The sequence below is a fragment of the Theropithecus gelada genome, chromosome 14, assembly GCF_003255815.1.
Source record: "Theropithecus gelada isolate Dixy chromosome 14, Tgel_1.0, whole genome shotgun sequence".
NCBI classification, from domain to species: Eukaryota; Metazoa; Chordata; class Mammalia; order Primates; family Cercopithecidae; genus Theropithecus; species Theropithecus gelada.
In genome coordinates, this window is record NC_037682.1 from 76,383,578 (window position 1) to 76,405,047 (window position 21,470).

The 21,470-nt window shown below is 35.6% G+C and overlaps 1 protein-coding gene across 8 annotated transcripts in view; it reads right to left on the reverse strand.

Moving 5' to 3' along the window:
* Window positions 1–21,470, reverse strand: part of DLG2 (discs large MAGUK scaffold protein 2) — a 2,171,029-nt gene that overhangs the window by 865,626 nt on the left and 1,283,933 nt on the right. The window contains exon 1 of one of the 8 annotated variants that reach the window (XM_025355447.1): window positions 3,192–3,707. The exons of the other annotated variants lie outside the window; for them this stretch is intronic. Coding sequence (XP_025211232.1) covers window positions 3,192–3,512 — 321 coding nt within the window. The 5' untranslated portion in view covers window positions 3,513–3,707. Of the gene's footprint in view, window positions 1–3,191; window positions 3,708–21,470 lie in introns of those variants that run through there. 8 annotated transcript variants of the gene reach the window in all.

A 21,470-nucleotide genomic window follows, 5' to 3' on the forward strand; every position in this document is an offset into this window, starting at 1 on the left:
GGAGAGGAGAGGAGAGGAGAGGAGAGGAGAGGAGAGGAGAGGAGAGGTGAGGAGAGGAGAGGAGAGGAGAGGAGAGGAGAGGAGGGAGAGAGATAAATGCACAAAACTCTGGTCTGAGTCTCCACTGTTCTGTGCTGCCTCCCTAGATTAGTCTGAATTGGGAAGAAATGTCACATAAACAAAGATGGAAATATTTCTTCCTAAGACTGTCACTAACATCCTAGATGTATATTTTGGAACTCACTTCTGGGCACTATAATTTTCCATTTCCTTACCTATGATTATGGTTATATTAATTCTACAGATCCAAATGGAATGAAAACTTATTTGAGACGGGACAGAAGCTGATTTTTAGACCTGCTGAGGAACAACATAATGACAGAGTCCTGTTAGTACACAGTACCCCAAATAACAGAAGTTTGGAAAAGAGCCTTGGGAGGAACTCAAGTCATTACCATGGCCCTCTATTATAGCAGCTGGAAATCACACTGCTGATTTCCACGTAATACTGCAAATATCTCCGAGGGCAAGATCCAAGCTCCCAGATGCTTAACAACCCTCAGGCACGTTCTGTACCACATGTGAGTCCCTGGACTATTTTAAAACATGCACTATTCTTTATGCTTTATCAAGGATTCTAATGTTTAATATCATTAGCCTCCAGTTTTAGGTTTTACAATATTTCACAGGACATTCCCAGTTAATTTAAGGGGTAAAAAGTAGTATCATGAAATTCGAAAAACGGCCTTAGTTTTAGTGGACACATGAATATATATATAGGTACACACAGGTTCTTATTTTGGTCATAATATACCTAAGTGTATAGTACTTACACATCTCTATATAATTTAGATATTAGGTGTATGCTATGGATGCATATATCAATGGAAACAGATCTATAAATATGCATATATCAGTTGTTTTGAGGACCTACTAGAAGGAAATAAAATTTACATGAAAAAATACTTTATATGGATAGAATGCAGCATTCTTTGGAAGAACAAGCTGATATACTCCAGGACAGAAAAATTGGAATAATATAGAACTCTAATTTTTATATGTGTACATATATATGCATATATATATACTTATATATACACAAAATATGTTAATATAAACAAGTAGTTATAGTGAGACATTTGAATACATATATTAAAGTCTGTGTATATGTATGTGTAGAGACAATTGACATTATTTAACATAATGTATTTGAAAGTTTTCAAGCATGGGGTGAAGCCAGATTAATCAATTTAGCATAGCACTTTTATAGGACTGAAATGGTAAAGGGCGGAAAGGTCTGGTAAGTGAAGAGTGTTAAAACATTGAAAGTCCTAAAAGAAATGATTTCATAGCTCCAGTATTTGTGGATCACTATTAGTCCCAGTCAATAATACAGAACTTGCGAATGGGAGGGAAAATGTATAGAAATGCTTATGCAAATGAATAAGGAGAGATGGTGGCTACCTCAATTTGTTGCCTTCTTATATGTCACTGGATCTCTAATTATCAGTATGCGGTCTATTTCAATCCTTGAAAGCATTAAATGGTCGTAAGTTTCAGGCAAGTAGGAGGCATTGTTAAAAACTAAGGAAATAAAAAGTTTCCCTCAGTTGATGAAAAATGTATGAACAGTTTTAGAGTTTGGTTATTATAACCTAGTATTAGAGATTTGGGTTCGGGAAATTACCATTTATGAAATAAAAAGTATATTACAGCTTGGATTAAAATAATTGCAACAATAAAGCAAGTTTGCTTTCTCTACTCTGTGCAACAACCACATGCTAGATTAGCATCTAATAAATAGGCTTGTCTTCCTAGCCTATGTGAGCCTTGAGAATTTAATATAAACAATACAGAGATATAAGCTAAAGACATTTAAATGAATGTATTTGTTAAAGAGTATATAGAGTGTTCACAATTGTTAAGACTCTTTATTCAGTTTGGAATTCATGTTAACTTTAAATAATAACTGCATTTCTAAATGTCAAGCTCCATTTTAAGCCAAACCAGTTTAATAATAAAATGATAATATATTTTTTATTTAAATCAAGAGGCTGAGATGTGCTATCTCTCTAAGCAAAGCTTATAATTCCATGTAAGTCAGTCAAAAGCCATATATATGCCTATGTAAGACCAGTGATAAATGACATTCTTGGAAGTACTTTCTACAAACTATTATTAAAATTAAAAAATTCTCTACACCTCCCACCAAAACATTTTATTCATGATCAATATCTACTTCTCCACTATGTTAAAATCATATTGAAATTGAGATTGAATTTTTTTCTGCAAATATAGCTTTTTTCTTTTCAATACATATTTAAGAACAGTCATTGTTCTGTATTTATGACAATGACTACAGGTACATTTTATTTATATTTTACAGCATTTGCAGGAAGTTATCTTCTCTCCTTTGAATGAAGAGAGAAAAAAATGAGCCAATTTTATTTCTGATAAAATGATAGTAGTCTGGGGGCTAGAATAACCTAGGAATCAAATGAAAGGTATCTACACATCTGCTTTAGAAATGCATTACAGAAGAAAGAGAGCTATAGATGTTAATATAAATAAACTTATTGCTTCTCTATGAATAAATGAAGTGCTTCATTCTTTATTCTAATTTTAATCATCCTCTATTTTGCTCTTAATTATTCCTTTTCTTTGTAAAATTAATTATTTAGTGTAAATAATGTTTCTTCTCCATAACTGAAAAGGCATACAGTATTATAAGAGTAAAATTAGAATAGCATACTTCAAATCACTATTTTCTATAGCTAAAGAAACAAATGTTCTTTTGCCTTTAAAGAGATGGAAAGTTTGGTTAAAATTTGTTTTCTCTCTATTCTTTAAAATAATAAATAGGCAGGACTGAACAAAAGTTAAAAATGGTAAGAAGTAAAAGGGCTACTAAAAGACTATAATGCAAAATAATATAACCTGAGGACTAGAGAAATTGAACTTGGTGAAAAGTCAGTGAAATAAACTGAACACAGCATCCCTAGACTTTCACAGGCCACCCAGAGGTATGAGCCCACAAACATGTGTGAAAATGACAGGTTTTTCTTCGCCTAATATTTTACATACAGGCATACCCATGGTATTCTGCAAAGTTTCCAAGCCATTCTAACCTTAAACAACTTGCTCTCACTTTCTTCAGATACTCAAGGGAAAGTCATAAGGAAAAGGCTCACCTGTGCTGGGCTGAACCAACCATGTGGGCAGGTACAATGCTCCCCACAAGTCCCTTTGCCCTTGGTGCTCGTCTTGTGGGGGCTTTTCCGCACACTGTCCCACAAGGTCCTGTTGAAGCTGGACCCCCCGGTCCTGTTTGAAGCTGGGCCCCCTGGTCCTGAGGAAGGCATGGTCTGAGAACTGTACCCGAGTCCCTGAGAGTTCCTCTGCCAGCCACAAGCGCAGTGGGCATCCCTGATCAGGGTGGGCGCACTCCTGCCGGCATCCATCCCATCGGACCCCCGGCTGCAGCTGTGTTGCTTGGTGAGGTATGCATTCATACTGCACTGATGCCTACTCTTTCCTTTGGTCAGCTCTGCACAGAAATGTCTCCTCCCTCACACCCCTTTCTTCCAGGCAGTTGTAAAAGTCTTTTTTTCCCCCGTAGATCCCTCAGTATCTTTGACAGCTGCTATAAGCAGTGCATCGTGGGAGCAGTGGGAGCAGCCAGAGCAGCTCCGCACAGCATTATCTGCGGGCTGGTAGCTCTTTGTCAATAGATGACTCAACTCACAGAGCAACTTGACAGTATCCCTGCTCTAGGCAGAAGCAATCAATGCTCCACACAGCTGGGCTACAAGACTGTACACTGTGTTACAAACCCTTTTTGGATGGAGCCCTACAGTAAAGAGTAACTCTTTGCAGTTTGGCATTCTGGCTTTTCCCTTTCCTTGCTGATCCTCACACAAAATACAAACCTTAGGAAAGAGAACTTATTATGAGATTCTTATGAGATTAGCAGGACCCTTCTTTCCAGAAAGGATGCATCTAGGCTTAAACTTTATAGCATAAGCAATAAAAAATGATGGGAAAGTTAACCTGTAAAGGAATTTTCAACATTTACAGGAATCACTTATCTAGAGAGAGATTTGCCAAGACACAGACCCAATCACGAAGTAACTATATCAGATCATCAATATTAACTCTAAAGAACATAAATTCATTTGGAAAAATCGTCGAGGTCACAGCATTATACTAGAGTCCCTTAAAATTTGGAAGTTTGTTTTAAATCACGATTATGCATTATAATCCAATCATATATTATTTATGCTATATACAATTATTAATTCTTTCTTATTCAAAGTAAGGCAGTTTTCAAGGTTTAAAACCGATGGGTTGGGCTTATTTTAAAACAGTATTTTTCCTTACCCCAAATTATTCTGAGGGTTTCCTTTCAAATACTTTACCACAACAAGTACATTCACCACAGAGAGAGTCTGCGTTTTAAAGTGAAAGATACATCCAACTCTGCCATACAGTATTTTGGTTTCCAAAGACAGAATTTTCAAATTCTTTCACTGAAAAATGAGCTATTTTTTCCACCTTAAAGCAATTGCCTTCCCAAGAGGATTTTTGTTTTAAATGTTAGCATGCTTGCTGAATCCATACATAGTATTTTCAGTGAAGTGAAAGGCTAATTGCCACAACATTAATAATTTTTATTCTGTTTGAAACTTTCCATATCCATTTCCAAAATGTCTATCCTTATCACACATTCCTGAGGAAATAATTTTGGTTTGATTGTGCAGCCAGTTACCATCCATGCAGGACCTAACAAAGATTGTATGATCCTATGAAATAATTACTTTATCTGTAGACCATCAGATGCCATCAAATCGACCTTCTCAGTGGATTGACCAGGTGCTGGGTCAGTATAGGCCTGATTTTTGCCTGAGCTGACAAGGTGCTTATTGCAAGGGCTGAGATCATAGCAAGTTCTACATTTGAACCTGAGACTCCCTGGATAAATCACTGTTAGACTTAAAAATCTTCCAAGTAAGGAGTAGGATCTTCTTTTTCCATGTATCTCCATATAAGCGTACCTTTCCAAATTCTGCACAAGGGGCACTGTGCTCATCACAGAAGGCATTCAAAACACCTTTGTTCAATAATAATGGCCAGATATGTAAGTTTAGAGGGCAGGTTCTGGTTCATGTTATTGGCCATTTTTCTCTAAGCACCCTTCATACTGCCCACCACATAACAGGCAATAAATACATATATATGTTTGATGGATGAATGGATGGTTGGGTGGAAGTATAAATGGAAAGAAAAAGTAGAAAAATGAAGGAGTTGATACACTTTTTAAAAAATAATAATATTTAATTCAGCAATGTTCCAGAAACATAAACTATTCCTTTAAAGTTAACTTTAGTTCTGGTGTTGAGGTATTCTTGTTAAGGAAATTTGTCAAAAATATATGAAAATTGAACTGTTGGGCAGAAATAGCAAAGGCATTAATAGTTTTTTCCTTCTTAAAGAAGATCAAGAAGTCAAAATCAATACCTGAAGACAGTGAGGAAAAGGGAGAAATTCTCTCTCTCTCTCTTTCTCCCTCCCCCCTTTTTATTCTAGATGAATAGATTATGCCTGAAAGAACTGTTGGGTCAAATAAAACCCTAGAGAACTTCAGGCTTTTCTGGTGTCACCATGATGCATTACTATACAGTAGGATTTGATGTGATATACCAATGCCATCACTCTCAAATGAGAATATCAGAAAGTGATAAGTTTGGCTCTCTCCAATCTTATCTAACCACAGATGTTTCTCTAGTTATTTAGGCAGATATCATTGCACAAAGGCCCACTAGCATCTTCAGGGAACACATGTCCTGTTCTCACCCATTTGCCTCTCAAATATAAGAATCAGTCTACATAGACATAAGTCAGTGTGCATCCATCACAATTTTGTAATGTTGTGTGTAGCTAGCAGGAAGGCAGAAACAATTTTCTGGCTTGACACTACTCAAGATATTACAAATCTTCACAGGGACTTAAATCAGTTATGAATGGGTTGTTCAGAATGAGCAATGTCTTCCCATCACAAGGGCCAAAGAATTTCTGTTTTAGTAACCTCAGCATGTCATTTCTTTGTAGATAAATAGCATCCATCATCCATTGCATAACTAATGTTATTTTGCTTAAAAGATCTTAAAGAATAAAGCAAACTTTTATTAAGCTTACTAAAAGACTACATTGAAATCACTCCTTCGGTTTAGTACATGTAAGGTAATTCCATACTCCTATCTTTCCCTCCCCACAAACAAGACTTCTCTTTTCAAACATGACATTTGGCTTTCTGAGGACAGCCCACTTAAACAGATAAATATGTTCAACTAGCCCTCTGTACTATAAGACAGACTCACTAATTAATGGTAATCCAATTTGATCAACTATAATTGGACAATTGTAATGACCATGAGATGACATGAATTTCTGGCCAAAAAAGAATTAGCGATGCATAAGTACACATCCTACTTATCACTGTGATTTAACATGGGCAGATGGTGCACAGGGCAATGCCTAGATGAGATATAACTTATTGAACTCTCTTTGACCTGGCACTGACTACATAGAACAATCACTAGTTTCAAAGCAAGGGTTTAAGACTAATATCCTAGCTTGATTTGTTTAATAAAAATAGCAAAAATGGATAAATAAATTGTACTGCACTAAAATATGATACAGAATCTTTTTCCAGATAAAATTTCCATCAGGCATTCCATCCATATGGGAAGTGAAAATATTAATTATAAAAGGAGAGTTAAGTGCTTGCTAAAGATTGGCTGGTAACAGACATCCTAATCAGCCACAAGTAATATTCCAAATAATCATAAAATGCTTTGAAAAGTGTGTGCAGTCTATTCCTATGATTGCAAAAACTAGAGATTTATAAATGCTAAGAAATCAGCATTCTTCTACATCTAATAACCTTTGGCCTAGACAATCTCCAGATCCAAGCACGTTTCCCTCAAAATAAGAAAGCCAGGAATATGTAAAGTATTTTAGACTCTAAAATTATTTCCAAAATAATTAAACTAATTTAGTCGTAACTTTTGTGAGACAAAAACAAGCAGGAATTTAGTGTGGAAGAAAACATGCTTAACTGATGCAAAGATTTAAACAAACCAGATGATTTAATGGAAAGTAGAAAAAATTTGTAAAATATCCCAAATTGTAACTAGCATAGTTGGATTTGGGTGAGTGTTGATGAGGAAGGGGTTAATCTGAATTAATTATGTCTAAATTATAAAATGGTCTTCAGGAAATGTAAATTTATTATATTCTAATGTACTTAGTAACACAATTACAGAAATCAGAACACTAATTATGTAACATTTCTTAAAGATTCTAAAGAAACACTAGTAAAAAGGTAATCATTTAAAATTTGCATATCTTTGCAATTGAATCTAAGTGCTAAACTATACTTCTACCAGAAATTTATTCTCATCCTTCAAGATTAAAGTAATGTCGCTTCTGTAAGCTTTTCAGATCCCCTTGGCATATTAAGTCATGCTCTACAGTATCTGTATACTTGTCTGTGTAAATTTATTTAACATTTATCTATTTCTTTCAATCACCATGATGACCACTGTGACATCTAACCTAGCATCATTTCTGTGTAGAACCGGTGAAACAGATTTCTAACTGGTCTCTGGCATACACCCTTACTCTAATTCATTCTCACACAGCACCCAGAGTAATTCCTAAAATGCAATTATGATCAGGTCCTTTATGCTTGATAACTGTCAATTAAATGTCATTTTCTGTAACTCTTTATCCTCATAGATAGTATAATGTTTAAAGTAGTTCAGATGGTCTTTAATCATGCCCGTGTGATCTGGCCTATGTGGCTTTTTACCAGTCTTGTCTGTGCCTCACACTCTTGCTCTGTCCTCCAACCACACAGACCTTAAATACTTGCACTCAGTCCTACCTTGTGGCCATGGAGGATGCTCTTTTTCCCACTTCATACTTTCATATAATTAATTCCTACTCACCCTTCTGTAGGCTGCATCAAGAGGCAACTCCCCCAAAACCACCCTAAATAAACATACAGTATAATCTAAAAAGAAGTGGGCTTACTATGCAACACAGCTCCAAAATAAAGCTTCTAGTCTTTACTTCCAACCAGATTGCCATCCAGATCTCTTTTACTCATAAATTCTGGTGTCTTCCCTGTCCTCTGGAGTTCAACTTGCATATCATCACCTCCTCAAGAAAGCATTCCCTGAACACTGGGTCACCTTCCAGGATAGCTCATGTCATCTTTCCATTAAACATTGATTTAGCACCTGTGCTTCTCTATTATAACACTTAACAAAATTGTATTTAAAACAAGAATTACACTATAACTTAGTTTGTACCCTTTTCCCCAAACAGAATGTAAGTAGTTCCTAGTAGGGCAATGAGAGAGCTCTCTTATTTGCAACTGCATCCTCTGAATTCAGCACCAAGCGTTTAACACTAATTGAAATAAGTCAAACGTGGAAGAAGACAAAAGTATCTTTCAATGATCACATCAATATAGGTATTCTGGCCTGTGTTCTACTTCTCAGTGTAAAATCAATAAATAAGCATTTTGATTTTGAAAACAAAATGGCAATGTGTTCCTATAGTCAGCACTTTAGTGGAACATTTAGTGTGGTTGAGTGGCGTAAGTGTATGAACTCATTTTTTCAAAGAAATTTGCTAGTGGTCTTAGCACTGAAGCTGAAGCAGCTTCTGTTTATTTTAGCAAGATATTAATTCGTAAAAGCTGCACTTCCTGACAGCTGTGCATTTCTCTCAAGCTTTTTCAAGAGTTCTCCCTTTATAGCTAGATAGTACAAAAGAGGGAGCAGTTTCCTAAGTCAAAAGCCAGTTAGTGGTAAAATATGAAGAGAATCCTAAACTCCAAAGTCATTTTAATCTTAAAATAATATAAGCCAAGCCAAAAGTCATAATAATTTCAGAAGACTTTTTTTTTTTTTTTTGACAATCTTACTCTGTTGGCCAGGCTGGAATGCAGTGTCACAATTTCAGCTCACTGCAACCTCCACGCCCCAGGCTCTGGCAAGTCTCTTACCTCAGCATCCTGAGTAGCTGGGATTACAAGCATGCACCACCACACCCAGCTAGTCTGTGTATTTGTAGCAGAGACGGGGTTTCACCATGTTAGCCAGGCTGGTCTCAAACTCCTGATCTCAAGTGATCTACTCGCCATGGCCTCCCAAAGTGCTGAGATTCCAGGCGTGAGCCACCACACCCAGCTGATAATTTCAGAAGATAATAAAAGTGTGCATCGAAGAATATAAAGGCATGGAAATATCTCCTCTACTTCCCTCCCAATCAAGTCACAAATTTAAAAAATATTAAACAGCATTATTATCCATAGCAAGTATTTTCTTCAGTTTTTTTTTTTTTTTTTTTAAGTTGTGGTAAAAAACACAAAACATAAGATCTACCCTCTTAAATTTTAAGTGTACAATATAGTGCTTTTAACTATAAGCACAAGGTTGTAAAACAGATCTCTACCACTTTTTCACCATGCATGATTAAAAGTCTATACCCATTGAACAACAAAATCCCATTTCCTCCTCCCCCAGCCCCTAACAGCCACTATTCCACTTTCTACTTCTTTGAGTTTGACTAGTTCAGATATTTCTTATAGGCAGAGTAATACCATATTTGTCCTTCTATAGCCTATTCAACTTAGTATATTGTCTTTAGGATTTACCCTTGTTGTAGCATATGATAGGATTTCCTTCTTTTTTTATGGTTGAATAATATTCTGTTGTATGCATATACTATATTTTGTTTACCCCTTCATTCATCAATGGACATTTAGGTTGTTTCTACCTCTTGGCTATTGTGAATAATACTCAATGAACACGAGAGTACAAATCTATTTTCCAGATCTTGATTTCAATTCTTTTGAATAAACACTCAAAAGTGGGATTGTTGAATTATATGGAAGATCTATTTTTCACTCTTTGAGGAACCTGCATACTGTTTCCCATAGCAACTGCACATTTTACATCTCCCAAAACAGTGCACAGGATTTCCAATTTCCCCACATCCTCAACAACATTTTTTTGTTGTTGTTTTCTTTTCTTTCTTTTTCTTTTTCTTTTTTTTTTTTTTGGTAATGGCAATTCTGACAGGTGTGAGGTGATACCTCATTGTGATTGAAATTCACATTTCCAAGATGATTAGTGAGGTTGAGCATCTTTTCATATACCAAATGGCTATTTGTTTAACTTCTTTGGAAAAATATCTATTCAGGTCCTTTCCCATTTTTAATCAGGTTGTTTGTTTTTTGGCTACTGAGTTGTAGGAGTATCTTATCTATTTTAGATATTAAGCCCTCATCAAGTATATACTGTACAACTATTTTATCCCATTGTGTAGGTTACCTTTTCACTCTCTTTATTGTTTCTTTTGCTCTGTAGAAGTGTTTCAGTCTGAGGTAGTACCACTTGTCTATTTTTGTATTGGTTTCCTGTGGTTTTGTTGTCATATCCAAGAAATCACAGTAAAGACCAGTGTTGTATAGCCTTTTCTTTATATTTTTATCCAGGAGTTTTATAGTTTTAGGTCTTACCTTCAGGTCTTTATTTTGAGTTGATTTTTGTGGGTGGTATAAGATAATTTAATTCTTTTGCATATGAGTATTCTGTTTCCCAACATTATTTGTTAAAAGATACTCTTCTTTCCCCATGTATAGGCTTGGCATCTGTGTAAAAGATCATTTGATTTTTATCTGTATGGGTTTATTTCTGGGCTCTCTATTCTATTCCATTAATTTGTATGTCCAGTTTAGTGCCATACTGACTTGATTACCATAGTTTTGTAATATATTTTAAAATCAGGAGGTAAAAAGTTTTCAGATTTATTCTTCCTTCTCAAGATTGTTTTGGCTATTTGGGGTCCTTTGTGGTTCCATATGATTTTTATTTTTTTAATTTTCCTATAATAAATACCATTGAGATTTTGATAGTGGTTACAATGAATGTGTAACTTACTTTGAGTAATATGGACATTTTAACAATATTATCTTTCAATCCATGAACATAGGATATCTTTACATTTATTTGTGTCTTTCATTCCTTTCAACAATATTTGGTAGTTTTTAGTGAACAAATCTTTCATCTGTTAAGTTTGTTCCTCAATATTTTATTCAACTTGATAGTATTGTAAATGGGATTGCTCTCTTAATTTATTTTCAGATATTTTACTATTAGCATATAGAAACACAACTAATTTTTGTATATTGATTTTATATACTATAACTTTGTTGAATTTTTAAATAAAGCTCCAGATTTTTTGTATGTACAATCTTCAGAATTTTCTACATATAAGATCATAGTATCTGTGAACAAATATAATTTTACTTCTTCCTTTCCAGTTTAGGTTTCTTTTTTTTTTTTTCTTGCCTACTTACTCTGGCTATTACTTCCAGTACTATGTTGAATAGAATGGTGAGAGTGAACATCCTTGTTCCTAATTTTAGAGGAAAAGCTTTCAGTTTTTCACCATTGAGTATGGTGTTTAGATTAGGACTTTTCATATATGATTTTTATATTGTAAGGTAATTTTCTTATATTCCTAATTTGTTGAGGTTTTTTAAAAATTTAATTTAATTATTATACTTTAAGTTCTAGGGTACATGTACACAACATGAAGGTTTGTTACATAGGTATATATGTGCCATGTTGGTTTGCTGCACCCATCAACTTGTCATTCACATTAAGTATTTCTCCTAACACTATCCCTTCCCCACCCCTCCACCCCCCAGCAGGCTCCAGCATATGATGTTCCCCTTTCTATGTCCATGTGTTCCTATTGTTCAACTTCCACTTACGTTTTTCTAAATGAAATAAAGGTGTCAATTTTGTCAACTGCTTTTTCTGCATCTATTGATATAATTTCATTATTTGTATCCTTCATTCTTTTAATGTGAATTATCCAATTCATTAAATGTCATATGTTGAACCATTCTTGCATTTCAGAAATAAATTCCACTTGGCCATGGTATATGATCTTTTCAATGTGCCGTTAAATTTCATTTGCTATTATTTTGTTGAGAATTTTTGCATCTATATTCATTGACAATATTGGTGTGTAGTAGTATTTCTGTGATTCTTTTTTTCTAGTTTTAGCATCAGGGTAATCCTGGCCTCATAAAATGAGTTTTAAATTGTTCCTTCCCCTTCAATATTTTGGAAGAGTTTGAGAAAGACTGCCATTAATTCCTTTTTAAGTGTCTGATAGAATGTACCAGTGAAGCAATCTGGTCCTGGGCTTTCCTTTGTGGGGAAGCTTTTGATTACTAATTTAATGTGCTTATTGTTTAGAGGTCTATATAAATTTTTAACTTATGATTTGGTTTTGGAAGGTTATATATTTCTAGGAATTTGTTCATTTCATCTAGGTTATCTAACTTTTCATACAAGTGTTCCCAGTACTCTTATAGTATTTTTTATTTCCATATAACCAGTAGTAACATAACTTCTTTCATTTTAACAAATTTTAACTATTTGAGTCTTCTATTTTTTTATTGGTTAATCTAGCTAAAGCTTTACCAATTTTGTTGATGTTTTAAAATATGTAACTCAGTTTCATTGATTTTTTCTTTTAATTTTATTCTTTATTTTTTTCTCTAATTATTTTCTTCCTTCTGCTAACTTTGTGCTTAGTTTGTCTTCCTTTTTCCAGCTGCTTGAAATGTAGAATTAGGTTGTTTATTTGAGATCTTTCTTCCTTTTAAATGTAACTGTATATTCATACAAACTTTCCTTTTAGTACTATTTTTATGGTATCCCATAAGTTTTGGTATGCCGTGCTTTTATTTTCATTTGTCTGAAGACATTTTCTAATTTCCCTTTTGATTTCTTCTTTGACCTATTAGTTAAGAGTGAGTTGTTTAATTTCCTCATGTGTAAATTTTCCAGTTTCTCTTTAGCCATTAATTTCTAGTTTTATTTCATTGTAGTTGGAAAATATATTTGGCATGATTTCCATCTTCTTAAATTTGTTAAGACTAGTTTTGAGACCTAATATGTCATCTATCCTGGAAAATGTTCCATGTGTGCTTCAGAATAATGTTTATTCTCCTGCTGTTAGCTGGCATGTTCTGTATATGTTAGGTCCATTTCATCTATAATGCCATTCAAGTCTTCTGTTTCCTTATCAATCTTCTGTCTGGATACTCTGTCCATTATTGAAAGAAGAGTATTACAATCCCCTAATAATATTGACTTGTTCTTTATTTTTCTTTAATTCTGTCAATGTCTGTTTTATATATTTGGGTGCTCTGATGTTAGGTGACTATATATTTAACACTGTTATATTTTCTTGAATTAAGTCTTCTATCATTATATAATGTCCTTCTTTGCATTTTTTTTGACATTTTTTACCTACAGTTTATTACCATTTTCTTGGATATTTTTCTATCCTTTCACTTTCAGACTTCCAGCCAATGTATGTCATTAAGTTAACATAAGTCTTATAGACAAAATATAATGAGAATCTTTTTCTTTTCATTGTTTTTTGTTTGTTTGTTTGTTTGTTTTTGAGATGGAGTCTCGCTCTGTCACCCAGGTTAGAGTGCAGTGGTGCAATCTTGGCTCACTTCAACCTCTGTCTCCCGGGTAGCAGGGATTACAGGCACATACCACCATGCCCAGCTAATTTTTGTACTTTAAGTAGAGGCAGGTTTCACCATGTTGGCGAGGCTGGTCTCGAACTCCTGACTTCATGTGATCCACCCGCCTGAGCCTCCCAAAGTGCTGGGATTACAGTTGTGAGACACTGTGCCCAGCCGAGAATCCTATTTTTAAAATCACTTAGTTATTCTATCTTTTGATTGGAAAGTTTAATCTATTTACATTTAAAGTAATTATATGTATTGATAAGGAAGGACTTATTATTGTCATTTTGTTAATAGTTTTCTGTTTTGCATCTTTTTTGTCCCTCTTTTTCTCTCTTGTTGCTTTTGATTTCTTTCTCATTTTCTTTTTTTTTTTTAATTTTTTATTATTATTATACTTTAAGTTCTAGGGTACATGTGCATAACGTGCAGGTTTGTTACTTATGTATACTTGTGCCATGTTGGTGTGCTGCACCCATCAACTCGTCAGCACCCATCAACTCGTCATTTACATCAGGTATAACTCCCAATGCAATCCCTCCCCCCTCCCCGCCCCCATGATAGGCCCCGGTGTGTGATGTTCCCCTTCCCGAGTCCAAGTGATCTCATCATTCAGTTCCCACCTATGAGGGAGAACATGCGGTGTTTGGTTTTCTGTTCTTGTGATAGTTTGCTAAGAATGATGGTTTCCAGCTGCATCCATGTCCCTACAAAGGACACAAACTCATCCTTTTTTATGGCTGCATAGTATTCCATGGTGTATATGTACATTTTCTTAATCCAGTCTGTCACTGATGGACATTTGGGTTGATTCCAAGTCTTTGCTATTGTGAATAATGCCTCAATAAACATACGTGTGCATGTGTCTTTCTCATTTTCTTTTGCAGATCTTCTATTGTTATAGTTTTGTGGTTACCATGGAGCTTACGTAAGACATCTTACAGTTATAATAATCTATTTTAAGCTGATAATAACTTAACTTCAATTGCATACAAATACTCTACTCTTTTACTCTTCCCCCCACATGCACACTTTATGTTTTTTAATATTATGTTTCCGTTAACATATTTTTTAGTTATAGTTATTTTTATACTTTTGTCTTTTAACTTCGTTAGTTCTTAACACAGTAACTGTAGTGCTAAACCCTGGGCTTTGTGAATGAGGCATAAATATGCTCTTGTCCAAGCCTTAATCATCTTGAAAGTTAGCTTATTCAACTGTATTGATTTAAACGGTGGGATGGCTTTTGGGATGGTAATACATGTAACATCCTGGGTGTGTTGTTTCCAAGTGTCTGTTTCCCCCACTCTTCCCATTCTAGATCCTCTACTGATTCTTTCCTGGTTGTCAAAAGCAGAAAAGGTAGTGTAGGAGAGTGTGAAGGCCCTAGAAAGGGCATAGGCATGTGCTATCCCTTGCCCACTGCACTAAGTTTTATGAGGGAGAAAATGTATGAATAATGATATGGGTAAAAATAACAGTATGGTAATGAGTCATAAGTGAAAAAAGAAAGAGGGGAAAATGAAGAGGAAAAAAAGAAGGAAGGAAGGAAGGAAGGAAGAGCAAGAAGAAGAAAGGAAAGGAAGGAGGGAATGGTCACAAACTGAGGAAATAAATCTCTTTAAAAAGATAATTAAAACACATGGTAGGGTTTAATACACAAAACCAAAATGAAATAAATATAAATGGTCATTTCTTTTATTACCATACAGTCTTGGACACACCACTGAGGCCTCTTGAAGTAGAGTGTCTGGCTTTTAGAGCTGTCATACTCAGAATTTGTGAAGCAATCATAAAATGGAATCAGTTTTTCTTCAGTTTAAATTTTGCAAGTTCTTATTTTTCTAATGAATAACTTGTAATAGATATTTTCCAAATTTATTAAACGGTTTAAAAAAAAAGTCTGGGTTAAAAATAAACCAGAGTCTGACTTGCCATTGTAATTCATCTACAAATTGGAGTAAAGGCAGGGTATGGATTAATATAAATTACAGGTCCTCTTTCATGTAAATGATCTCTTTTCCTTAGAGACCTAACATTTTGGTAAAGTTTAGCCTAGTTGGCTGTGCTTTAGCCAGTACATTTCCAATTCACATTTAATTAACCATCTTCTCCTCTGTGCTTACATTATTTTGCTTTTGTATTTGTTCATTTTATTCAATATCTATTTACTGAGTGCCTAGTTTGTATTAGGAACTATGCTAAGGATGATGTAGTGAACTTTCTGCAGGGCAGAAAGACTTTGAATAAACAAGTGTGCTGAGTGATTAAATTGAGATGTACAGAAACAACATGCAGGATATCCCTTGCTATCGAACTTGTTCCATTAAGGTGAGTTATACAATTACATGTGGGCACAATTGTCCTTCCTATTACTAGATTGTAAGCTCCTCAAGGGCAAGAACTATACTTTATTTGTAAACTCATCCTCTTTCCCATTATTTCACAATATAATTATTATTTCTCAGTAAATACTTGAATTGAACTTGGAAAATGTGGGACTTTGGTTTAGGAAAGATGCTGATATGGTTTGGCTATGTATGTCTCCACCCAAATCTCATCTTGAATTGTTGTTCCCATAATCCCTACATGTTGTGGGAGGGACCTGGTGGGAGGTAACTGAATCATGGGGGCAGTTACTTTCATACTGTCCTTGTGATAGTGAGTGAGTTTTCATGAGATCTGACAGTTTTTTAAGGGGGTTTCCCACTTTGCTCAGCATTCCTCTCTCCTGCTGCCATGTGAAGAAGGGCATGCTTGCTACCCCTTCTTCCATGATTATAAGTTTACTGAAGCCTCCCTAGCCATACAGAACTGTGAGTCAATTAAGCTTATTTCCTTTATAAATTACCCAGTCTTAGGCAGTTCTTTATAGCAATGTGAAAACAGACTAAGATACACGCATTAGTTCCAGCTCTTCCATTGACTAGTTGTCTCATTTTGGACAAGTCACAAGTGCCCATTTAAGGGCTCAGAACATATTCATTGTCGCATACATATTTGAAGGCTAATGGAATTTGCTTCTGCTCTGAAACACTGTTTTCTGTGTTTGTGCATAATGTGATAAAGCTTTGTACAACATTTATGCACCTCTTTTTTCCTGGTCATAATGGACATGGTATGAGCTTCAGAGTGAAACTTCTGTGTTCCCAACCCAACTCTGACCATTATTAGCTATGAACTTGGGCAAGTCACTTAATCTCTCTGTGCCTCTGTTTCCTCATTTATAAAGTAAGTTTTCACACCAATCTCATAGAATTGTTGTGAAAATAACATAAGCTGATTTCTATAAAGTACTTAGCACATTACCTGGCACATAATTATGCTCAATAATACCTATTTATGCATTTACCTGTCTGTCTATTGTCATCCCTCTCCCTATTTCAATTGTAATTTCCAGAGACTGACATTTAAAAATTCGGTAGTGCTTATGAGCAGAGACTCAATAAAGGTCAGTTTATTTAAACTGAATGTCGGGAATCCATATTGGTCCTAAACTTATTTTCTCAAATTATATTTTGGGCAAGGCATTCTACTTCTGGGCTAGTTGCTAAATAAGATCACCACCATCACCAACATTATCTACACTATAATGACTACTTACAAAGTGTCTCAAGCATATGTACTCATTTTATCCCAGTAACCGTATATAATAAACATTGAGATGACAATTTAAGACATAGAATTAGGTTTAGAAAGATTCTGTAGTTTTCCCATGGTCACAGCATTAGTAGGAGTGACATCAGGAATAAATTAAGGTCCATACAACACTGGAGCCATACAGGAAAACCTGTGCAATATGACATCTCATTTTTGTGTAAGACTTTGGTTTTTTGAAAATACTGTTATATCCTTCATTTCTCTACATCTTCACAATAGCCCCATATGGTAGTCAGGGCAGGGGGAAAAACTAAGGTCCATTACCATGAAATAATGTGTCTGAGGTCAAACAGCTGGTAAGTGATGTTGTTGAAACCAGAATTCAAAGCTCAGTGTTCAGTCCCAAATTTTTACACTATTTCATCCTGTTTTCCTACACAGTACATTCCCCTTATTTCATTTCTAGGTATAAATATATGACATCTTGTCAATCCCTTTGCCATCAAAAACTGGGCAAAAGATGAAGTACATTTAGTGAACCTAGAACATAGGTTTTTAAGTTTGGTGTCAGCATAAAATTTGCACTTGCCTTCTCTGTTCTTATTTACAAATCCTAAGGAAAGGACTGATCGGGATTTTGAGGGGTCTGATGGAAACGGTTTTCTAAACTTGAAAGGCTTAAATGAAAATAAAGTTTTTGCCTTAATTATATTTTCTCATACAAGTCCAGAAGCATCTGCAGTTTCTTGCAGCCACAAGCAAAAGGTTTGAATTTATGTATACTCCTTTCCTTCTGGCTGTAGAACAGCTTCAATCATAGCAGCTGCAGCTACCACTTATTGATCATCTACTATTAATGTGCCAAGAAACTTACAGAATTAGAACCAATTTTTGTAATAGTCCTGAAAGGCAATGTTATTATTCCCATTTCTGGGGTAAAGAAATTGAGGTTCAGAGAAACTAAGTAATTGCTCAATGTCATGCAGCTATTAAATAGCAAAGTTGCAATTCAAATTTAAGTCAGTCAGAGTCCAAATCCTGATGCTTCCCACTTCACCACGTTATTTCTCTCCAAAAAATTAAAAAACAAAAAATAAAAAATAAAAGTTATACAAACGAATCTTCTACCTTTCCTTTGGTGATGTAAGTACTTTAAATATTAATCTCTGAGTCAAACTTGGTGGAGGAGGTGGGGTGGCGGGGTGGGTGGTGGTGGGAAACAAATTCTAACTTTATAAAATGCCCATGTTGGTGAGAAGGCCAAACAGAAATGCAGTTGTCAATCACATCGGGGTGGAGTTTTTCACCATCTGATAGTGAGTATTCATTTAGGCCTGCTGGGCTAAATGAAATGTGGTATTATACACTCAAGTACCAAAGTGCCTTCTGTGACATCTTCCAAAGAAATCTTCTTTATTTCAGATGTCACTCATAAGCCAATAAAACATAAATTGCAAACTACCTGTGTATTGGTTTCTGAAAAATTGGTGTTGGGTCCAAGACATCCCAGTTGGAGCCCAGGAACTGCCACTGAAAAACACAGCTGAGAGGATTCACCTGGTGCAAATCTATTAGCACACAACTAACAATAAAATATTTTCTTTTCTGCAGAAAGGTCATTTATTTCATCCTCAGAATATGTTCCTTTGGTGTAATTTGTACAGAAAAGGGTATGCATCACTTTATGTGCAATTTCGTAAGTAATCATCCGTTAGTAAAGAAAAGCTGAAAATCAATTATCTGATATTTTTTCCTCTCTTATCTACAACTTCCAATTGAAGACAACAGTATTGCTTCCCCCACCCCCCCGCCTTTTTTTTTTTTTTTTTTTTTTTTTTGAGACGGAGTCTCGCTCTATCGCCTGGGCTGGAGTGCAGTGGCGCGATCTTGGCTCACTGTAAGCTCCACCTCCCCGGTTCACGCCATTCTCCTGCCTCACTCAGCCTCTCGAGTAGCTGAGGCTACAGGCGCCCGCCACCATGCCCGGCTAATTTTTTGTATTTTTAGTAGAGACGGGGATTCACCATGTTAGCCAGGGTAGTCTCGATCCTGACCTCATAATCCACCTCATTATCGGCCTCCGAAAGTGCTGGGATTACAGGCGTGAACCAGCAAGCCCGGTCTTTTTTTTTTTTTTTTTTTTTTTCCCTGAGACTGAGTCTCGTTCTGTCGCCCAGGCTGGAGTGCAGTGGCACAATCTCGGCTCACTATAACCTCGGCCTCCCAAAGTGCTGAGATTAAAGGCGTGAGCCGCCAGGCCTGGCTGCTTGTCCTTCTCTGAGCAGCTAATGTATAGGAAGTCTATAGGGCAATGGGGAAACTTATTGCCTATTTGCATCCAATCTATTAGGTGGTCTTTTTCTATTAGGTAGGCAGCACATCAGAAACAGTATTTCATTCCACTTGGAACAAATTAAAGTCAACCCAACCTGAAGAGGACCTTGATGCAATGCCCATATCCTTCTCCACTGGTATGGTTACTGTGCCATGGCAGGCAGGCCCCCTTTCAGTTCCAGAAAGCACCCAGGCCATTCAAGATAGAAATCAATGTCATCCGAAGTGGGAAAGAAACTAAAGAACGGTGAAACAAATCCTTCCAAGAAGGAGTATTCACTAGTAAGTCTCAATTACACAGCTACAATACAGACTGTTGTTGAGACCCACTAGAATTCAGTTGAGTGGATGAGCAGGAGCTTTATACACCTGGATGTCATTTATACCTACCACTCATGTTCTAGCCCACTTTTCAGACATCCTCATGATTTTCCCTGTCCATTGCCTTTTTGCTGTTCACATGCAAAGTCCCTGTTGCTTTACAAAGAGTGCAATAAGGATAAATTGAAAGGACTGATAGTCCTCTGCTGCCTCAGTCCAATTAAAGGTCTTTTGGAAATTATGCTGCTAAATTTTAATGGCACCAAACAAAGAGAAATGTTTCTGAAAATGAAATTGTGCTGTTAAACATCTGCATTCCAAATAGCTCCCTAACAAGTAAAAACACAACTGCTTTTGCTTTAAATTAGGTTCTGACTAAAATATGTGCTCTTATGACCTAGGGCCATGTCAACCATTGGGTTTGGTCCATGACTGATTTGGCATTCAATCCATAGTTTCTTTTTTGTTATATTACTGATCTCTGTTGTATGCTTCTACCGGATCAGAAAAGAGCTGGCGCCCTTTCAAAAGGTAATCTAAAGCAATCACTTCTAGTCCCCAATAACTTTTGCAGTTGCCAGGTACATTCAAATTATAGAAAAGTAAAAAGCTGTTTACACCTTTTTCTTAAAGCCAAGCTCCTAAACTGAGAATGAAGAAATCCACAGAAGAACAGTGTTCACAATAAAATAGCTTTGTCTCTGGACACACACACACAAAAATAGCCATAGTGATGATAAAATCTATGTTCAGTTTTACATTTCGGTTCTCTGAAAATCAGTTCTATGACTCCAAAGTGTTCAGATCTCCTTTAATCCTAATATCACTCATACTAGGAATTTATTCTAAGGATATAAGGTCTTAGACAAATTATTTAATGCTTACAAGTGCCTGAGAATATTATTGTCACAAATACAATGACACTTTTTAAAAGAATGGTAGGGTTTGAAGAAATGAAACTATGTTGAATACGTGAGCATGGTGTGTTGGAGGTGGTGGGCCAGAGGGCGAGGTATCTGCTACCAAACTATAGGGCCTGCCTATAGATGGGAGACACACTCCCACATATGCTGTAGACTGGGCACATTCTCATAATATGCAAATATTAAGCAGAATTTATCAGAGCAACAAACTCTAGGACCTTCATTAAATCAATATTCAAAATGAGAATTATTCTCAAAAACCTTCTTTTTAAAGAGTATGCCAATCTTATGTTTCAGTCTCTTGGAATTAAATGCAGTCGGGACAAAGGAAAGCTATTGTCAAAATGCTGAAATATTTGAGTTTTATGAAAAGAATGCTCATATTTTTCCAGAAATAAATCCTAGAATTTCTGAGGTCTGGCCTGCATTAGGGACCATGCAAGTTTGGAGGTTTTAGGGGACACTCCTGTGCATTTTGCTAATTCTTTCAAATTACTTAATTGCCATCCTTACCCACTAGCAGATATAGAGGTGTTTGTTTAACCACTTCTCTGAGTTTCAAGTGACATATTACATAGTTTTCTCAGTGTCTCCATTAGCTTTGAAAGGTAATGTCACTTTTTGACATTTTCAATTCTCAAAGGTAG